Consider the following 22,122-nt stretch of genomic DNA (forward strand, 5'->3'; position numbering starts at 1 on the left):
TTAATGTTTTCACCAAATCATGCAACCATGACCACAATCATTTTTAGAGCATTTTCATGACTCCAAAAAGAAACCTGAACCTATCTGCAATCACTCCCATTCCTTCCCCTATCCCCCAGCCTAGAAAGGCCACTGATCTTTGTCTCTATATATCTGCCCATTCTGGACATTTCATATGGATGTAACCATACATTACACAGGTGTTTGTGACTGGCCCAAACATTGATCTTTCAAGTGCCCTAGACACACTCATCCACCATGAGGCTGTCTCTGGATGAGTGAGGTGACCTGGCAAGTGCTCTCTACTCAGGCCAGCACCCATACACGATTGCAGTGGACACATCACAGCCAATAAATGTTGCTTCTAAGTTTGCTCCTAGCATAGGGAGCTAGAGAAAAACGAACAGTTGGACAAACATTCAAGTTCTAGGGCAAAGCTGTATGATGCAGGGCAGGTGAGAGTATGACAATTTAGTTCATTTTCGCCTATTTTGCAACGTGGTGAATAAATGTACTTTTCCCATAGCCAAATACCTTTCCTACCTTACACTATCCTAGCTCAAACCACAAAAGCTGTTTGAGGCTCTGGTGCTATCTCGGTCCTCTCAACAGCAAATAAAGGAAGGCAATGATAGATGTCGCTCCCTCTTTAATGCCTTTTTACCTTTATAACTGGGAATTTATTGTCCTTTCCCTTAAGAAAAGGATTAACGATGCCGTCCTTTCCCCCTTCCTCTAAACGTCTGTGCTGAAGATGTTTATTTCCGCAGTCGGAGGTCCAGGATTAGTGGAGCCCCCAGAAGGGGGAAGGAAACATAAATGTCAATTTAATTAGCTCATTCTTACCGCCAATCTTTTCTCTTTCTCATAAAAGTGTCCTCATTTAGTAACAGTTATTTTTCCCTGCATTTTTAAAACAACCAAGCATTTTGCATATTTAATTCTCTTGAACTAATCATGTAAGTCTTGTATAATTTGTTTTTTTTTTTCCATTTTGATGGTCGTTTGTATACATTCTGCTAAAAATCATGTATGAAAAGTTTTTATTTTTGGTTGAAGGAGGGGCCACTTAAACTTTGCCATGCTCAAATGTGTAAAGCCACCCTCGTATAAGGAAACATGCCAATACCGTGCAGAACTCACATGACAGCCATCTCCTCATGGTGGCAAAGTAATAGATTTAGAGACCTGACAGCTGGGGGGCCGGAGAGAGCACTGTGTCCCTCTCCTCATGTTATGGATGAGGAAACTGAGACCCACCAGGGGTGAGTGAGTATCTCATGGTCACAGCATCAGTCACTGAAGATCCAAGACTCAACCAGGCCTCCTAACTTCCCGGAAATATTCTTTTCGCCAACCCTGGCTACCTGTTTCATGGACTTGAAATCTGGAAACCAATCACTGCCCTGCTGACAGCTCAGGATTATGATTACATGCCTCGAATCACACGGCCCAGGAGACAGGAGCAACTTGTCTGGAGAAGGCTGCTTTCTGGGTCTGCAGTTGACATATCTGAGCGAGCACAGATGGTCCTCTGACCCCGCCAGAGAGTTGAAGACCAACGTGTGAACTTGAACATCATCATCAAGGATTTATTAAATGCCCACTGTGTTCAAAGCCCTGTGTTAACTCTTGGGGAATTTCAAAGAAAATCTAAGCTGTGATCTCAAGCGAAGAATAGCTTTCATTATAGAGGGGAGCAAGACACAGTGCAATTTAACACTTATCAATAATGAAACAACTTATCAGAAAAAAAGAATATAAAAATGAAAGGCAATGACCAACAGAGAAAGCAGCAGAGTTGCAGAAAGTTCACAGAGTGCCATGAGATCATCTTTTAAAATCTCAGCTGCTGTTTCACGATGATTAAAACACCAGGGACCCAGCCTGGGCAACAGAGCGAGACTCTGTCTCAAAAACAAAAACAAACAAAAAAAAACAACAAAAAAAAACCAGGGACCTGTCCCAAAGGCTCACGGTAAACACAGCGTTTAACCTGGAGAGAAGCACCCAGTAGCAAGGATGACTGGCTGTCAGCTCTCTGTCAAAAGCCACGAGGCAAAACCCAAAGCAGGTTTGAGGTGGGAAACACAGGCTAACAGGAAGCCTGGGGTCCCAGGTCGGGGCAGTTGGTGGTAGGAACAGTAATTTGCTCAGTTCATAAACAGGACTCGAAACAGTGCAAGAAATGCCTGCTGACCCTGATGGGCTGTGAGGGAGCTTCCCCCAGTCTATCAAGAGGCTGTCCAATTAGAGAGGGGCCTCCCTTGGGTCTCAGCCTCAGTGCGTCTCTGAGCAGGGTGGAGTTTCCTTCCAGGGCAGCTAACCTGTGAGGACAAATGGAGCAAACCCAACAGGCAACAACTAGTGATAAAGGAATGACAGTGCTTAGGCATTTGGGGAGCAAGCACAGGGGTGATGGTGTAGGTTGAGCGTTAAGAGTTGGACCAAGGAGGAGTCCCACAAGCACGACTGTGCCGATCCTCACCACAGCTGGACCTCTGCTCCAACCTCATTCAGAGTTGTGACCCAAGATGCCCAATGCAGGCCACAAGCCTCACCGGGTATCCCACCACTACGGTAAGTCAACAGGTCAAAAACTCAACTCCATCTTCCTTTCTATCCACCTGTAGCCCCAAACATCCCTCCCTCTGTGACCCGCATCCCTGCTCTCTTAGCTCTCAGGTCCCAGTGCCTCTGTGGCTCTTGTCCTTTGCCACTGGCCACTGAACCTGTGGGTTTACTTCTCTCAATGTCCTTTCAAGCTGCTCCGTGCTTTACATGGTGGGTGACGGAGGCTTGGCTCACTGGGATTTCATGGCCTCCTGATTTCCTTATCTCCCTTCTATGCATTCTATAAATTACAATGCAGTTATCTTTAGAAAATACAGACCTCGGGTGGGTGCAGTGGCTCACATCTGTAATCCCAGTACTTTGGGAGGCTAAGGTGGGTGGATCGCTTGAGCCCAGGTGTTCGAGACCAGCCTGGGCAACATGGCAAAACCCTGTGTCTACAAAAATTACAAAACTTAGCTGGGCATAGTGGCACATACCTGTAGTCCCAGGTACTCAGGGGGCTGAAGTGGCAGGATCGATTGAGCCCAGGAGTTGGGAGGTTGCAGTGAGCTGAGATTGTGCCACTATACTCCAGCCTGGGCAACAGAGTGAAACTCTGTCTATAAAAAAAAACAAAAACAAAAACAAAAAAAACAAAACAAAAAAAAACGAAAGAAAGAAAGAAAAAGAAAAAAGAAAAGAAAATACAGACGTCATGACATCACCATTCCCCTGAGCAAAACCCACAGGGCTGCTCGCTGGCAGCAGAATCGGCCCAGTGTCCCTGGTGTCTTTGTGTCTCTTGCTATTTTAACATCTTTATCTCCCACTATTCTGCCACCATCCAAATACCTTCACATTTCATGGGCTCTCCTGCCTTCTGCTTGGGCCCAGAGAGTTCACTTCTCTTCAAAGTCCCCATTAGCCCTCACTCACTTTCTTTCACAAGTATTTCTTATTTACTTATTTATTTTTCATGTTTTTAGAGATGGTGTCTCACTATGTTGCCCAGGCTGGTCGCGAACTCCTGGGCTCAAGAGATCCTCCTGCACTGGCCACCTGAGTAGCTGGGATTACAGGTGTGGCCACTGTCCTGACTGCAAATATTTCTTAAGTGCCTGCTGAGCCGAGCATTGTGTTAAACAGGTGACAGGCAGCCAGGAAACACAAACACTGCTCCTGCCCTCAGGCAGTTTAAAGTCAAAAGTGAGAAATCTACAAGTGAAAGTTTCAGAGGATAGACTTGATAATCTAGAGATAAAGGCAGAACTCCTGCTGCCCCACTTCAAGTTTAGTATACACTGAAGGTCTTAACACTTTAGAATTTTATTTCTAAACTTGAAATAAGCACATCAAAAGTTTAAAATGTTAGCTCTTAAAATTAATGATTTTAAAATTAGAATTCTCTGTTACAAACACAAAGAAGAAAGGGCATCAGATGTGAATAATGAGGGATTCTAATTCAGGAGACACAGTAGGGGAAAAGCAAACCTGGTATTATCCTCCACAGTGAACAAGAGGCCTCACTTTCAAATGTGTCGTCTATTTAGGTTTAACAGCATCAGCTCCCTCCTGCATAACTTTTTGGTTTCTGGGAGGCAACCCTCTCTGGCAGCTACTAAATGTAACTGAAGCCTCCGTTTGACTTCCCAGGGCTGTTTAACGTTCTTCATGAAAATCTGCACCCCTCTTTCCAGTCTCTCTAGGTATGAACATAAGAGACGATCAAATGAGTATAAGAGACTGGAAAGAGGGGTGCAGATTTTCATGAAGAACATTACAAATCAAGATGCTGGGTTTCTGTAAATCTCGTTAGCATCTAATACAGAATCTGGTATGCAATAGTTTTTAAAGAAAGTGATGCTTCACCCCTTCTTCTCTCTGCATTCCCTAAAACGGCTAGCACAGAGCCTGACACGTGGTAGGTACAAACAAATACTTTGACTGGATAATTATGCATGAAATCCCAGACCTCAGGGTGATCAGGGCTTAAGGGGGCAGTGGTAATGGTAGACACAGGACTGCGGCTATAGTCACAGAACAGGCCTCCCAGGCAGCATTCATCCTGAAACACACCTTTAAAGTATGACGATGGATATCATGCTGGCCAAACAATGATCAGAACCCTGATGACACACTGATTCAACCCTGAGCATATTACAAACCTATCATGCAATTTAAAAATGCCCTAATGAATTGGAAAAAGTTCTGAATCTAGAAGCACTGGTTACACACATGCACGAGCATGCACGCGCGCGCACACACACACACACACAGAGGTTTACATATGTATGTTACATGGTACTGTGGTACTGTTATTAACAATGGATATTCTAGAATTGTTCTTTGAATTTGTCTTTAACAACAAGGAAAAGTCATTTTTAAAAGATATTCCAGAAATCAAAACCAGAGGAAAGATACAAATGTTTACTGAGAAAGCAGGAATGTTTTCATTTTTCGTTTCATTATCCTTTTCATTTATCTTAAAAACTTTTTAAGAAGTTTAAATTCACCAGTAGGGGTCAATTGCATAGGTTACTTAACCATGCTCTACTTTAATCAGAGTGGTCTCCACAGACCAATACCTACTTTTTTCAGGTGTAGCAAAAAGGTGGTCACACAAACAAGACAAGTCGGGACCATTTACCCACTTGGCTGAATGGAAAGGTCTGAATACGAGATAAACCAGACGATGGAGCCCCTAACCACCACATTGATTTAGAGCCGCTTGTCCAAAATGCAAGCAGTTTGGAAAAATAAACACAGCAGGCAATGCCTGTTCCCCTTCAGCTATCCAGTGTCCTCCAAAACACTATCAGAGCCTAGGTCACTGATCCTACTTTCCAAGTCAGTTGGGAAAGAGTATTCAAAAAGCAGCTCACATTGATAAGCTCAGAAAGAGAGTTGGTTTTTTCCCGATATACACAGTCTTCAGCAGCCAGTACCCAGGAGTGACAGAGGCGGCCGGTGGGAGACTCTACTCAGCAAAGGCACATTGGCAAGCTCCGGGAGAGGAAAACAAGGTTGCTTTTAGTCATTTGGCGCCACACGTGCCAAATGATACCTGTTACTTGAACTGGGCATGAGGATTGAACTGTCTGGGCAGTAACAATGTGCCAGGCAGCTGAAGCCCCAGGTCCTGGCCCCTGCCCGCCTGCCGCCTGAATCCCTGCAGTATACAGGGGCCTGCGAGCTGACCCTGGAGCCAGAGCTGTCACAACGACCCTCCTTTCTTCCAAACCAAGTAGCCAATAGACTGGGATACAGCCCCAGATTTACGATCCTGTTTTCAGCTGGAACTCAGGGTCCCTGACCTTGCTGAAGAATTTTAAGAGGTACAGACACTGGGAAAGAAATATACGACTGAGGAGGGAAGAAGAGTATACCTCTGCAGTACTGAAGTGACTCTGAATACACACTTTTTCTTTTTTTTCTTTTTTTAATAGAAATACAGTTGCCAAAGAGAAAGCAGCAATTTAAATGCCAAAGGCAGCAGGCAGAGCTAAGGAAAGGAGGAGTGTTCGAATGATTAATCACACTCACACCACTCTCCCCAACAGGGAGCTCTCATGTGAAGAGTTTAACAGACTTGCCAATTAGTTACTTGCGAATCATCCTCCACTTGCCTAATTTTCTTTCAAAGTTTGTACTCAGCAATTTGCACTGACTTCAATATCAACTTACGTAGTTTTCTTTGTAGGGTGAAAAAAAGGGAAGGAAAACCAGTTCATGTCTTTGCATTTCAGCAACTAAATTGGTCATTTGAGGAAATTTTAAAAACTACTTTTCTCTGCTGCAGTGCAGAACTCAGACCGTAATGGGTTCATTTTGGATCTCATTTGACAGAATTGATTATGACAAGAAATAGAAAGACTTCATTTCAATAATGAATTGAGGAATCTAACAAGATAAGATGCATGGGCCCTCAAAAGTCAGTTTCTGTGAAATGCCAGTGGAATTGTTTTATTAAAACAAAACCCAGCCAAACAAAAAAAGGACGTGGAGAGAAGGAGGAACACACTGGTGTTCAGCTTTTCTTAAGCCAGAGGAGATTTTCTTAAGACACTGAAGGTATTTGCTGTTAATTCCTTTAAAAAAAAAAAAAAAAGCACCTAGTTCATTTTCAGGTGGCCTCTTTAAATTTAGTAATGGTTCTAAAGTGATACAGAATTATTAATTTTAACTTCAGAGAAATGCTTTTTACTATTCTAATAATTTTCTGTTAAAAGTTAATTATTTTTACAGCAGTAAATTTCAAGTCCACAATTGTGATCTAAGTTCTCTCTTAAAAATTAAGCCCCAAGGCCAGGTGCACTGGCTCATGCTCTGGGAGGACGGCTTGAGGCCAGGAGTTTGAGACCAGCCTGGGTAACATAGTGAGACCCCAATCTCTACCAAAAAAAAAAAAAAAAAAAAAATTAGCTGGGCATGGTGGTGCACACCTGTAGTCCTAGCTACTCTGGACGCTGAGGTGGGAGGATCACTTGAGCCCAGCAGTTTGAGGCTACAGTGAGCTATGATCACACCACTGTACTCCAGCCTGGGCAACAGAGCAAGACCTTGTCTCAAGAAAAAAAAAAAAGAAATGCCCTAACAGGAGTGTTGGCTCCCACGCAGTTTTAATAGCAGATGAGCAACCACATCCTTCCTGTCCCACTAGCCAGCCCTCAGCTCTTCTGTGTACACAGAGCCTCAGCTCAGGGTCTGGACCTCCATGCAAACCACAACCCCAGGCCATCATGAGACAATGTCACTAGCAGCCTGGTCAGCACTGCTTTCTCCAAACATGGCAGCCTCTCTCATGCCTGAGTAAACATATGAAAAATTCCTGGAAATTTTTGGCAATGGTACAGAGAGGGCAGTGGGAGCACAGATCTTTAGGAAAGTGTGCTAACTATCTCAGTTTGCCTGAGGGACCCTATTCTTCAGAGGAAAATACAGGGTAAGCTGTATCAGTACTCAATCTGTAGTCACCCAGGGTGGCAATATGTCACTTAATGCAGGATAAATTCAGATCTTAAATTGAGGGCAAATTAGGACTAGATTTGGAAGGGACTTAAGTCAGTATATGTCGAGCATCCTTTATTTGAAATGCCTGCAGACAGTCGTATTTCAGATTTTTACAGATTTCAGAATATTTGCATAGATAATGAGATATCTCGGGGATGGGACCCAAGTCTAAACACAAAATTTATCTATTTCATATACACCTTATACACATAGCCTAAAGGTAATTTTATACAGTATTTTAAATAATTGTGTACATGAAACAAAGGCTGTGTTGAGCACTTAACTGTGGAATTTTCCACTTGTGGCATCATGTTGATGATCAGAAAATATTCGATTTGGAAGCATTTTGGATTTCAGATTTTCTGATTGGGATGCTCAACCTGTCCCTTGGATTTCCACTTTTTAAAAAAATCCTTAGCATTTACGAATCTGGCTCGCTATATGAAACTTGGGTAACCAATGTCAAATCCTTTCTCACAAAAAAATGATCATGGCTCAACAGTTATTTAAAGAGTTAAAACAGATGTTTAAAAGTTAGAATGAAGGACCAGGCCAGTGTGGGGAGGAGAGCAGCAGTGCACATTTTTACGTGGTGGGAATCAAGATGAAGAGGAAGATGTACCACAGGACACGCCCAGGATGTTGGGTTCCTGGTGCTGACCACAGTGCTATGGTCACTCCACAGTCCAGCACTGCAGTGCACAAAGGGTGCCCTTTGACAAAAATGCTGCGGCAAGAGTCTGCCCAACTTGAAAAGCAGCAAATCAGCAAGATAAAGATTCCTGAGAGTCCTAAGTAGCCTCTACAAAGATAGAAAACATGCACACTCACACAGGCTACTGACATGTCTGACAGCAGAAATTAACAGGCGGCTCTGCTAGCCTGTTAATTTCCACCTGGAAATGAGAGTATTATATAAAACCCTCACATGCTCAGTCTCCTTCCAAAGAAAAGTAATATATTTTCCTACTGACTTTTATACCGGTATCATATGTATAGAGGTCCCCAATCAAGAGAACGCTTTACTTCAGCATGAACATTAAAAACTTCTTACACAAAATGAAAATTACTATTATATAATACTTTTATTGACAAAAATATAGATCCTAATTTACACAGCAAAAGGCATGGCAAAACCCATTTCCTACTGGAAGCAAATGTTACAAACGCAACTCACCTGGAAATCTTGATCATCAATTCCAAACCTCTCCCGCAGGTTACGGAAGACCATCGGGCAGTATTCCTTAAACTTGAAATGGCTCGGCATGTTTTCTCTGAAACAGTCACAGCATGGAATAAAGCTCAGAGAGAGTCAATCAGACTTGCATCTGCCACCACTGAGTTCCACAGGTAGCCAAAGAAGGGTTCGGAGTTCACTGTCTACCAAAAGGACAGGTGTGCTTCCTAGAACCAGGTACAACCCGCAGGAATATCCAGGAGACACAGGGGGCCAGACGGATGTCTGTCTGTCTCCTTTGTCACAGGCACGCTTGGACTATGTGACCTCTTTAAATCCTGGCCACACACTGCAGCCATTCCTCAAAGAACAAGAGGTGGGGAAGGAAGGGGCCAGGCAGGGGCAGCAGTGAGGGAAAAGCACAATGGCGGGAGAGTGAGTTAGGAAGAGGCAGCGGAGCAAGGTTCCCTCTCAGCTACTGCCGAGGAAAGGAGGGCCACTCCCTCACCCCCCTAAAAGGCCTGTTTTATATAAATGCCACATTCTAAATTTGCTTAGAGAAAATTCCCTCAAAGTCAGCTTCTAAACACTGTTACGAGAAAAATTAACATCAGCTTCACATAAGGACAATGGCCCCCTGAAGAAATTTCATAATTGGCCTGGCATGGTGGCTTACACCACTCATTTGTAATCCCAGCACTTTGGGAGACTGAAGTGGGAGGATTGCTTGAGGCCAGGAGTTTGAGGCCAGCCTGGGGAACATAGTGAGACTCCTGTCTTTACAAACAGTTTTTTAAAAAATCAGCTGGGCATGGTAACCTGCACCTGTAGTCTCAGCTATTCAGAAGGCTCAGGAAGGGGGACTGCTTGACCCCAGGAATTTGAGACTGCAGTGAGATATAATTTCACCACTGCACACCAGCCTGAGCAACAGAGCAAGATCCCGTCTCAAAAAAAAATTTCATAATGATCCTCACATGGGAGTGATTTGAGGTTCACCCTAATCATTCAGAATTGTTTCCCTCTTTGTGTTCCCACACAACCAGATAAATATAAATTATACATATAAATTATACATATGCACACACCCCTCCCTTATCATACTTTGCACACTGAACTATAGCAGTTTGTATATGTGTCAGTTTTTGTACTCTGAGCCCCTTGAGGGCAGGGCTGTGTCTTCTATATCATTGCATCTCTAGCTCTCAATGGACCACCTAACATATAATAGGTGCTTCATAATGACGTCTAAAACAACATTCAAATGAAGGAGGAATGTTATCAATGCCCAACATGGCATCTAATTGTGCCTTATGAAAATGTACCTTGGGTCTTTATTGTTCTATGATGGAGTCATTGCTGTTCATAAATCATCATTTTCAAAGTTCTGTGTACAAGAGCAGAGGTTCATAACTGCTCAAAAATCCAAGCAATTTACAGCTTCAAAAATTTGAATTATAATGAGAATATCACTTTCAACGTATAAGATATTCATAGAGAACAATATGCCATATGGCAAAGGATATTATCCCAGAGAGCCTGCTGTTGCTTCTCTAAAAATGACAGATGGTTATGTTTATCACAGGATTAACTTCATCAGCAAAACTTTACTCCCACCCATTGACAAATTATGTGATTACAAAAATTCACAAAACTTGTACTCCTAGCAGCCATGCTAGTCTTATGAAAGGTCATACTTGTACTTACTTGTTAAAAAGGTGATTGTCCACCTTTATTTTTGAATAGGCTTTGAAGTCATCTGGCATCAACATAACAGGGATTTGAACATGGCTCAGTTCATTGATCTGGAAAAATATAAAATAAATAGCATGGCTTATTACTATCCAGGTGAGGAGGACGTGACTTGAATGTGTACCTTGGGGAAAAAAAACATGGTGGACACAGGAACTTCTCTTCCCACCCACCAACCCACCCTCCTTCCCTCTGCCATCATCATCTCTCTTCCTGCCTTCCTCATTCCCACTTCTTATGTCTGTCTGATGCTGGGTCCATGGTGGCCACCGGACGGCAGTGGTGAGGGAGAGTCAATCCTCATGCCACCTGTCCCTGCTTCTTGCCCATCCACTCTCCCCACCTTCCCTCCACAACCTCATCCCACAGACCCTTTGGTCACATGTCCAGGACAACTTCCTTCTGTAAAGAAAATGTTATCTGAGAAAGAAAGCTTTTAAATTTTTCATGTAAATATTTGTTGGATTAATGGACGTGATTTATATATTGAACTCCAAGAACAACACTCATCTGTGTGCTCTTTACTTCCCTTACAGGAACTAAGTTTAAAAATAAAGATTGGGGTGGGGCATGAATTTACCAAAAGAAGAACCTCCATTCAGGGAAGGAAGAAGACACGTGGCCCCAGGACTACAAGAGAAGGAGGTGGGTTGGACATGAGTCAAGAACAAAAGCAAAGATGTGCTTCCAAAGGACAAAGGGTAAGATCAAGTTCCAGTGAATGAAAGGGACAGCTCTGGACACGATTTTGAAAAACCTGAACTTTCTCTTGGTTAACTATTTTTGCATGTTGACTTTCCTTGTTGCTAGCAATAAAAACCATGTCAAAGATTTATGCTTCCAGTAGGATAGAAGGCAGGTACGCTGAAGGATTCTCAGTTACAAAAACAAAACAAGCAAACAACAAAAGAATGAGCTGCTTGATAGAGCAGAGTTGTTTGTTTTTTTTAATCACATTGTTGGGTTCACAGACAGTAGAGGCAATCTCCAAGACACCTTTCTTCCCCCAAAGTGAGTTTAATCCACAGGGAGTGTGGGGACCATTAAGCAAGCCTGAAAGGAGGGACTCTGAGGACAAGTGCCCGTTTCAACACTTACTTGGGCCAAACAAAAGCTGGGAGCTCAACAAAGGCTTCAACGTTAACCTGAGATCCTTGAAGGAAGCCTTTGAAAGTGGCCCCAACACCTGGTGGAAGTAAATGTAAATGACCTCTGGAGGAGAGCAACCCCTGCCAGGCCTCCAGGCTTCCCACAGATGAAGGTCAATCAAACATGAGCTCACAGAGATAGCAACGACTAATTAATATTTTCAAGACTTTAGTTACTAAGATGATCAGATATAGAATTTTTTAAGCTGTGAGAAATTATACAGAAATAGAAGATGAACAAAAGATGATATTTGAAAAAATAATGATTCAGAATTTTCCACAATTAATGCAAGTTATAAATCTGTAGATACAGTTGGGCACAGCAGCTCATATATGTAATCCCAGCAATTTGGGAGGCTGAGGCAGGAGGACTGCTTGAGCCCAGGACTTTGAGACCAGCCTAGGCAACAGACTTCGTCTCTAACAAATAAAAAAATAACAAAAATTAGCTGGGCGTGGTGGTGTGCACCTGTAGTCCCAGCTACTTGGGAGGCTGATGAAGGAAGATCACTTGTATCCAGGATTTCAAGGCTGCAGTGAGCTGTGATTGTACCACTGCACTCCAGCCTGGGTGACAGAGTGGATCCATGTCTGTTAAACAAAAAACAAACAACAACAACAAAAAACAAAAAAAAGCAGAATACTCAAAGCAATATATAAGTAAGAATACTCAAAGCATACCTAGATACGCTGTAGTTAAACTAAAGAAGGCCAAATGCAAAGAGAAGAAAGGAATGGTGGCCAGAGAGAAAAGGCAAACACAAGAGAGGAATGATAGTGACAGCTGACAGCTAGCTTCTCAAACCCACTGAACAAAAACAGGAATCTAACATCAAATAGCTTCTCCAGTTCACTTTACTCAAGCATCTTATGATACTAAGTCATTCACAGAGTATATCTATGAAAAATTAAAGTTTATATATCTTTATGCTATCAGTGGAATATCAAAGTTTGAAAAATAACAGAAAAAGAAAATCATAATGGAAATCCAAGTCTTGTGATAATAAACACAATGGGAACGAAGCTGGATGCCAACTCAATCGGCACTTCGATATCTTGTGGAACAAGAGAAAGCGAAACCCAACGTCGAGGTGGGATCAGACACTGATTATTTAAATGCGCGTGATGTGTTCAGCGGATCCTCCAAAGCCTTGATGCCTCCTCAGGCTGCTTAAATCAGTATCACTTAAGAGAGTCTTCTCAACAGGAAACAGGAAACCAGAAACTTTCTGCATCCTTTTGCTTTATGGTACCTGCTCTGGAACATGTTTTGTGGAGAAAATATGAAAACTTCAGCCAACATGGAATGAGTAAACTGAGAACTTTCCTTATTGATTTTCCTTCCCCACCCATCCTCGCGTCAGCACAACCTTTAAGAGTCCACTCTGTGCTGGGCACAGCTCGGACACCAGTCTTTGTCCTCTTGGGGCTTATGGTCCAGAGAGGCAGACACATTAACTGAAGAACTGCCCCAAGTGTTGAACTCTAACAATGACAGAGTCAGGAGGGAGAAGCACAATGGGCCACGAGCAAGTAGGGAAAAGGCCCAGGCCAGATGGGGGAGGCATGTGAGGCTTCCCTGGGCAGCAATGGCTCGTGGAGAAAGGAGAGGGCAGGTGGACAGGGCTTCCAGGAAGAAGGCGAGTCCTGGAGAGGAGGGGACACTGTTAATGGGAAAACAGTGCAGAAACAGACAAGGTGCGTGGCATGAAAGGGATGAACAGCAGGCCCAGGAGCACCGGGAAGCCGCTGCTGTAGAATTGCACCAGACAGAGGAGAGCAGCTCAGCAGAGGGCGGAGGAGGCAGCAGAGACGAAAGAAGCAGAGAGACTCCGGCATGCAGAAGTGCTGAAATCTACGGGGCTTGATGACAGACTAGAAATGTAGGGAAAGATGGAGGGAATGCTGCATGCATGCAGGGGTAGCTGGTGGGTCCAGCGACTGGCACAATGCATCTTAAGAGAAGAGTTCAGTTTTGAGCTTGTTAAATTTCACTGCGCTCTTGGGACATCTAAGTGTCAATGTCAGGTAGGCTGTGGACAGGTGGGTCTGAAGTTCCCAGGGGCAAGAGATAAAAATGTGTGTATCCGTGCATCAGACATTAGCTCCCCAGAGGAGTGGATGAGGTAACCTGGAGAGGGGACGGCGTGATGGGGAGGAAGGCGGAGAAGCAGTCTTCAAGAACGGGAACGTTTCCAAGCCTGGAGAAGAGGATGAGAAAGGGGAAAACTGCCATCGAGGCAGGAAGTGAAAAAGCACAGGGCCACCCCATGGGAGTGAAGGGAAAAGGGGGTTCAAACATAATATGGGATGAACACGATGCTTTTGAGAAGGCAAGGACTGGGAAATGTCAGCCAGATTGAACGGCACAGGAGGTCCTTGGCAACCCTGGCAGAGTTGTTTCGGTGGAGTGTAGCAATGGAACCCAGACTAAGTTGAGTTAAGGAAATGCTGGCACTGCACATGGCTGATTTCTAAGGAGCCTGGCAGGGAAGGACAGGAGCGAGATGAAGAGGGATGGGGGACAGAGGGAGGACCTCAGAGAGAAGGGACATTCCGTAGCACTTCTCGAGAAAGTGGGAGGGGATGGGATTCAGGCAAGCAGGAAGGAGAGGCTCTGAGGAGGGAAGCGACTTTCCTATTCACAGGAGGGAAAAGAGATAGGTGTCATGGGGAGGTAGCAGAACTGATGGAGGGAAGATGGGGCTCCCATCCACTGGCTCCTATTTTCTCTGGGGATTAGGGCCATGGACACCTGCTAAGAGTGAGAAGCAGGCTGAGGACTTCAAAGGTTAAAGAGAACACAGAGAGCTTAAAAAAGGGACTGCAGAATGTGGATGGACAAGTTTAAATAGAGACAGGAGGCTGGGCTTCCGGGCAGAGCTGAGCATCATCCACAGTTTGTGATGGTTCACGTACAGGAACCAAGTGAACTTGTGGATGACATTCCTCATTCTGGTGGAGCTCAACCCCAGGGTGCAGGTGCAGAGACAGGATGACAGGCGTCCTTCAGGATGGAGGGTGTTTGCTGGCTGAGTGTGACATAAAGGGGAAAGGAGTTCCAGGACCATCACTTGGAAATGGAAAGTCAGTACAAAACAAGATCCCTGACCGTAAGGAGTTTTCCACTGTAGTTGATGGTGCAGGACCTTCACATGTAGTAAAATACCAAGCAGCACAGAAGAAATGCTGAAGCCAGACAACAAGTGCCACAGAAGCACAGAGCAGGAGCCCGTGGTCACGGGTGTGGGTGACGGGCTTCTTGGAAGGAGTGCGGCCCTACATGGCCCTTGAGGGATGGAGAGTTCTGACTACTGTGTCATTTAAATGTCAGGGAAACACAAACTTTTAGCTATTCCCCATCTTCCAAAACCAGACTACCCCAAGAGGTAGAGAATGTTTGGTCCTCTTTATCTAAGAAGACAAGAAATGAGACAAGAAGAAAAATCAAATGGTTTACATGGAATCATAAGATGCTGAAATTAAAAGAGAATTTCGGAGATCATACAGTCTAACCTCTCCTTTTGCAGATTGTAATATGTCCTGGTACAGCAGTATCTATACTTTCATAATTGAGTAGTGCGGCAGGATACTGAGTTAGATCTCACAGCTACTTTATGGCTACTTTATCTTTCTTCCAGGTGGCCTTTCATTCTTTACATTTGCATCACATTGCTTTTGGCTTTATTTCCCCTCCGGATTCCCCCTAGAAAACTTCTTCGTCAGGTGGTAGCTAGATTTAATGACTTGTAAACAAACACTTCACAAAACAGGATCTACTACTTAAAAGAGAAGCTTTTAATTAGTAAGCTATTTTTTCAATAGTGTACCCATGAACCCCTATATTATTTTTTCTACAACACATTTTATTGTGTTGTATATGAGGCTTAGCGATCATTCATCAGTTTTACTGAAATGGATTACTTGCAGAGCTGCTTAATAACTGAAAAGACATATAACTTCCTGAAAAACTCTCTCCTTTAGCCTGTTACTTTGCTCTTACCCAAACTAAAATATATTGCTTGTCTCTAGTTCAAATTTTGGTGCAAATGCAGGTAATGGCAATGAGCTCCCAGATTGAAGAAGGCTGAGTTAATCCTATTTGTTAACTTCAATATTTTATATAGGGCTCTGGGCTGTGAACTTTCAGACTTCAAAATAAAGATTCTTGGGTTTCGAAGTCTCCAGTTTTAGAAAACTTTAAATTATTAGTTTGGCATCCTACCTAGACCAACCATTCTATATGATCTACCCTAAAATTGATAACTAACAGTGGTTTATCATCATTATTTTACACTTATTATCAGGATTTTTTTTTAAAAGATAGGGTTGCTCAGGCTGGAGTGCAGGGGCATGATCATGGCCAACTGCATTCTTGAACTCCCAGCCTCAAGCAGTCCTCCTGCCTCAGTCTTCTGAGAGCTGGGACTACAGGCGCACACCACCATGCACGGCTAATTTTAAAAATTTTTTTGTGGTGACAAGGTCTTGCTATGTTGCCTGGGCTCAACAGATCCTCTTGCCTCAGCCTCTCAAAGTGTTGGAATCACAGGCATGAACCATCCCACCTGTCCTTTCATCAGTATTTTTTAAACAAAAAATTGACACTTTTCTAAGATACTTACATTGGGAACACGCACACACATAGTTCTATCTGTATGTTACATAATGTTCATAAAGGGAACAGAAAGATTTGTGTTAACCATTACTATTTTGAAGGAAAGAATCATACACCCTTTATAGGAATAAGCATATATTGTGAAATCCAAACAGTTTTTAATTCATGAAGATGAAAGTGGTTTTTGAGTTTATTAAAATTTTCTTAGGTTAGCTGAACAAAGTGAAAGCACCAGTTATACCATCACATACAGGCCACCTTTAAGGTTCCTTCAGGTTGCAAATATTCAATAAAATTCTCACAGCAAAAGAGCAATATCACTTTACACTTAATGGTTGTCAAATACTTAATGGTTGTCAATCCCCTTTGGCAAACACAGTATAGTTCTCTCTGTACTGCTGGTCACACTCACAGGCCTGTAAAACAAGTGTAATAGAAATTCCCCGCCCCACACAGAGTGGCTGGAGCCTGGGGCCCCAAGGCGTCCTGGGAGCGACTTCTTGTTCCTGTTTATGCCGTGCCAGTCACCCCCAAATTGCAGGTGTGGGTCTGCACTGCCTTGCTGCCCGGCCATTGGGCATCAAAGCTGCCCATGCTGGGGCTCCAAAGATGACATAAAATAAAGCAGCTTTGTTGTCCGCATCAATAGAAACAGGGTCAAAGGGGGCAGAGAGGGCTAGTGCAGAGCGCCAAAATGTCCCTGATTAGGGTATGACTCAAGAGTGGGGGCAGGGGAGAGAGCAGAGGGGGAGCTGACATGTGGCAGAGGGAGGGAGGAAGCCGGGGAGAGCTCCTCAGGCTTGGCTCAGCTTTACCCTAACTCACTGCCACACTTGGCACTAACCTTATGGCTCATGCTAGGTGCACATGTGCCAAGACCCACGTGAGGCACTCCAGACACAGTATCTTATCTGATCTTTACAACCCAAGGGGGTAGAGGTGCTATTATCATGCCCATTATACAGATAAGGAAATTGAGGCTTAGTGAGATTAGAAAAGGCCCAAGCTATTAAACAGTAGAGCTGTACCTGGAACTCAGTCCAATCTTAAATCTTCTGCCAACATAACTCACATGAGTTACCTAGAATATAAAATTCAGGGAGCTGGACTGGCTGAGCCCAAGATACTTTCAAATTCCTAACAGCCAGTGAGATAAGATTCCTAGCAACTTCATAAGATATCTGCCTGAAATTTAAGTCTTCATTGTGTTCAAAAAAACTTCTAAAAGATTCCTTATTTTTTTTAAAAAAAAGTAATTAAGTATATGTTTAGGGCAGATGATAAAATACACACTTAACTGAATATGTACCATGGGCTACTACAATTACACCAGCTGTGGTATAATAGCACAATGTAAATCTGGAAAGAACTGTGTGACTGAAAAGTTGTCATCTAACATTTCTTGTCATTTTAAAAAAGGGAAAATAAATACTCCTCAAAGCTCCATTAAATCTTAATGAATCATACACAATATCCTTGAAGGATGTAAAATCTACTTCTAAGCCAATTATTTATTAAAGCCAATTGTCTCAGTTTCCTTCATGAAAAATATAATTAACACAAAACACAGTAACATTTATGTGGGCCTTTCCTTTTAAATTACTATATAGCCCAACTCAGAAAAGGTACCTTGATTCCTCTCCTGAGCAAGGCATTGAAATTTACATCACATGCAAGTTCCCTCCAACACTGCAAAACACACAGGTTTGTTTTTTTGTGTGAGACTGGCTGACTGCAATGAGTATCACTCCTGCAGATGTAAGACTAAATTCACACTGGCAGGAAAAGAGAGGCTGCAATTAAGCTGCAAAAATGGGAATACTAAATAGCTACTGGACAAGGAATAAATAAGTGAGACCTAGCTGGTAACGGTTCTGAAATTACGGCATACAGGGGTGTCCCCACAAAGCCATCTCACAGTGTGACATTTAAAAAATAAACCTCACTAATTTATATCATTTTTAAGTCAAGCAAAGAATATGCTCATAAATCCTGAGAGGCATTATTAATGGCACTTAATTAATTCAGATATATTCACCCTAAACACTATGTTCTCAGACTAATACATAATTAGTAATTGGTTTTCATTCAGCCAAGAATATGCAAAAAGAACCAAAAAAGCCTCTCACATGTAGAGGAGACACTGAGATACTTAATCTGATTATAATGAAGACAATTCCCTACAAATTATGACATATTGAGATGAAACAGGAAGCACCCCTTGTGTGGAGCCCCTGTTGGGTATAAAGGCTGGCGGAAGTGGCGGGGGGCCTGGAGGGGGAGCTATTTCATGGCAGCATGAGCATGGGGGAAGACAGGAGATGTCGAGAGTGGGTTGGGAATTATCTTGAAAGGCCCGTGCATCCCTCCTCAAAAATCTCAAGACACAGATTGAAAAAGGGCTCACTTTATCTCCCAAGATACATTTCTACTACTTAAATATGAGGGCCTATTTTAAAACATAATTCAATAACAAAAATAACCAGAGCGAGGTAAGCACAAAGGGTTCAAGATCAATGAGGGCCCAACAGGAAGAAGTGTAACGCATAACTTGATATGATGACTATTCTAGATACTACTTTAATTAATTTCATAGGGAAATCAAACAATAAATACGTCATACCAGATTCCCTAGACTTTGCAAGTTTTGCAATTGCTTCTGGCTTCTACAAATGGATGCTCGCTAGCTTCACGACCTAAAATGTGATATGAGTTCAACAGTACAGATAAAAATCTCTCCTCTCTTTCCCCACATCCCTTCCTATCAGTATCTGAAAATAGATACTTTCCACTTACTGGACTCATCCTAAGAAAACAAAATTCCTTTGTGACTCTGTGGCTGATAAAGCACACAAGGATTCCTTCCACCAAACAAATGACTTTGAACAATTTCTGCCCTGAGGTTCATTCGCTTTAAGAAGTGAATGAACAGAGAACTAAAATTAGGACTATTAAGAGATAAGAGTTGAGGGTATCCAGAGCTATTGAAGTGACTCACAGCTGGAAGTTCTGACTTGTTTTGTCCCTGTCCGGCAAACAGAAGGGCCCTGCAGTTGTGATCAGAACTTTCACTTGTTCTCCACAAAGGTATAAAAAATGACCTCAGGTGCATTGCTAAGAAAATATTTTCCATAATGTCACCTAAAAAAGGCCATCACATTGCACAATCCCCTCCACACCATGCTCTTCTCCAGAGCTATCTGCACACAATTTATTTCTGGAGAGGTGCAGAGGGCTTGGCTGGGAGCTGAGAAGCAGAGACAATACAGCTTCCAGGGTTAGAATCACGTGCAGGAACACAGTAGTAGGCTGCCTGGCTGACACAGAATTACCCACATTAGGTGCAATACCTATGACCTCTCCTTCAGAATACTTGAAAGTTGTGTCCAATTGGTTTGTAAAATGGGGAAACTATGACTATTTATACACCAAAGTTCATATTTTTGATGTGTATTGGTAGCAACCAGAACATACTTAGAACAAAGACCATCATAAAGGCATAATTTTTTCTTACTTTTTTCTACTAAGTGTCTTATTGGGAGAATGAGGGATTACCTAAACATTTTTAATCTGATTTTCACTATCTGATATTCATGTGTAATTGTTAATTTTGTACTGGGGGAAAAAATCACCAACTTGAGCACCAGCTCTCATTTGGAAATAATTTTTATAATATTACAATGAATATAAGTTGAAACAATTAAGAATTTAAAAAAAAATGAAGTTCTAATATGATTCAGGCATGTAGCCCACACTTGGAATGCTGTGGCTCTCATTACAACCTACCCTGCAAACCAAATAGCAATTTGAAAGTTCTGAGGTTTCGGAGGGACAGGCAGGGCAAATTAGAATCAGTTACAGAGGCAGGAAAAAACAGGCAGCTGAAAATGTCTGGGAAATGTACTTTTATTTGTCTTGAGGCAAGAGGTCAATTTTCTACAGCTGCTTCATCAATATTCATTTTCTCTTTCTTTTTCTTTTTTTTTTTGAGACAAAGCCTCGTTCTGTTGCCCAGGCTGGAGTGCAATGGCGTGATCTTAGTTCACTGTAACCACCGCCTCCTGGGTTCAAGCAATTCTCCTGTCTCAGCCTCCCGAGTAGCTGGGACTACAGGTGGGTGCCACTACGTGTGGCTAGTTTTTGTATTTTTAGTAGAGATGGGGTTTCACCATGTTAGCCAGGCTGGTCTCGAACTCCTGACCTCAGGTGATCCACCCGCGTTGGCCTCCCAAACTGCTGGGATTACAGGCATGAGCCAACACGCCCAGCCAATGTTCATTTTCTAAGACCATTTCTCAAAAGTTGATGTCTATCTGCAGATAAGACAAAAATCAAAGATCCAAGTATATTTTAATTAACATTTTCTTCTGAAATCTGAGCTACCTTCCAATATCTAGAAAAGAAATGCTTTTTTTGACAAGCCAAATAAAGTTATTCTGATATCAAAGGTGAGTAGGAATGAGAATAAAAGCACAAAGGTCATCCTTTCCAGGGTCCATAAACTCAAAAGCCTAAATTAATTCACTTCAGCGGATTTTTCAATTAAACAAGAATCATTAAGTCAATCTTTTGATTAATGGCTACTTGACTAAAATTAAAATGTCATCAGAAATATTTAAACTTTTGCTTAGAATCTTACTTTAATTTATAACATAGACACAAACTCTCCCATCTGTCAACTTGGTATCTGCAAGCTCAATCAGACTCCTACGGACATCCTTGCCGGCTGGCCCACTGTCAACTTCATACAAAAGAATGTAGTCATGTTAAAATTCTACCTCCCATGAACCACAGAATCTGACATAAAACTACTGAATTCAGGCCAAAAATTTATAATCTAGTACAGAGGTAATACTGGCTTTTTAAAAAATTCAAACAAAGACATTGCCAATGAAAACAAGAGCTTACAACGTGGTCCATTCAAAAGGGCCCCAGGCTCAGGGAGTCAGAAGACCTACGACTGAGCCCTGGTCAGCCACGTCACCACCCTCTGGCCTTGAGCAAAGTGCCCCAGAACTCTTGATCTCGCTTTATACTTTAAAAAACGAGTTTGAGAAGAGATCACAGTGATGTGTGCTTTGGCCCAGAGAGTGATTTAGAAAATGCTTGAATTAATCACCAATCTTTTCAGACTTGAGAACATTTACATACAAAGTTGGATTTCTGGCTTCTTTTAAAAATGGGAAGACCTGGCACTGGGCCCGGCATCACTCATCTGGTGCTGAGTAGCTGTGGGGATACACCCTCCAGCTGGGCACAGTTCCTGCCACTCCCTGGAGTCTCCTGCCTGGATGACTTGGCCCATTCCAGGGCTTTAGCCACCACAGGGCTCTGGTGCCTGCACTTGGGAGTCATTCCCACAAATTCGAATGAATCACAAAACAACTTTCCAGAGATCCACTTAATTCCTGGAAGACACAAATAACCTCTTTAAGTGTTTCATTTAGGTGGATGTGGCAGTGCAGGGACAAAGATTGGAAGAGAAGCCACAGCTCCAATATTCTAATCAAAGGCATTGCAAGTTCCTGATCTTCTTTTGAAACTGACACAGGGACAGGGAAGAGATGCTAAATGAAGCTTATATGCCTGCAGTTGCCTGTAACCATGTCTTCAGCCACGTAAAGTTAAGCATCACCATTGATGCACAGAAAAGACGGGATAAGACAGATAAGAGCCACGTGCAGATGACATCATTTGAATCTCTGGACCCAGGGGATCTTGAGGCCAGCCTAACCCAATATCCTTTCCAGAGACAGAAACCAATCAATCCCCTAAGCTAGAGGAAGGTAAATTTCTGCCACTTGCAATTGAAGACACTCAAATACTTAATGGATGTCAAATAAGAACTTCACTCATCCAAA

The 22,122-nt window shown here is 42.7% G+C and overlaps 1 protein-coding gene across 2 annotated transcripts in view; it reads right to left on the reverse strand.

Annotated features, from left to right (window-relative positions):
- The window catches only part of PIP4K2A (phosphatidylinositol-5-phosphate 4-kinase type 2 alpha), a 179,432-nt gene that overhangs the window by 64,234 nt on the left and 93,076 nt on the right, over positions 1–22,122 (reverse strand). For both annotated transcript variants that reach the window (XM_016962766.4, XM_016962767.4), the window contains exons 2-3: positions 10,451–10,548; positions 8,744–8,840 (exon numbers count right to left, since the gene is read on the reverse strand). In XM_016962766.4, the coding sequence (XP_016818255.1) occupies positions 8,744–8,840; positions 10,451–10,548 (195 nt within the window). The remainder of the gene's footprint in view (positions 1–8,743; positions 8,841–10,450; positions 10,549–22,122) is intronic.

The sequence above is a fragment of the Pan troglodytes genome, chromosome 8 (genome assembly GCF_028858775.2).
Source record: "Pan troglodytes isolate AG18354 chromosome 8, NHGRI_mPanTro3-v2.0_pri, whole genome shotgun sequence".
Classification (NCBI taxonomy): domain Eukaryota; kingdom Metazoa; phylum Chordata; class Mammalia; order Primates; family Hominidae; genus Pan; species Pan troglodytes.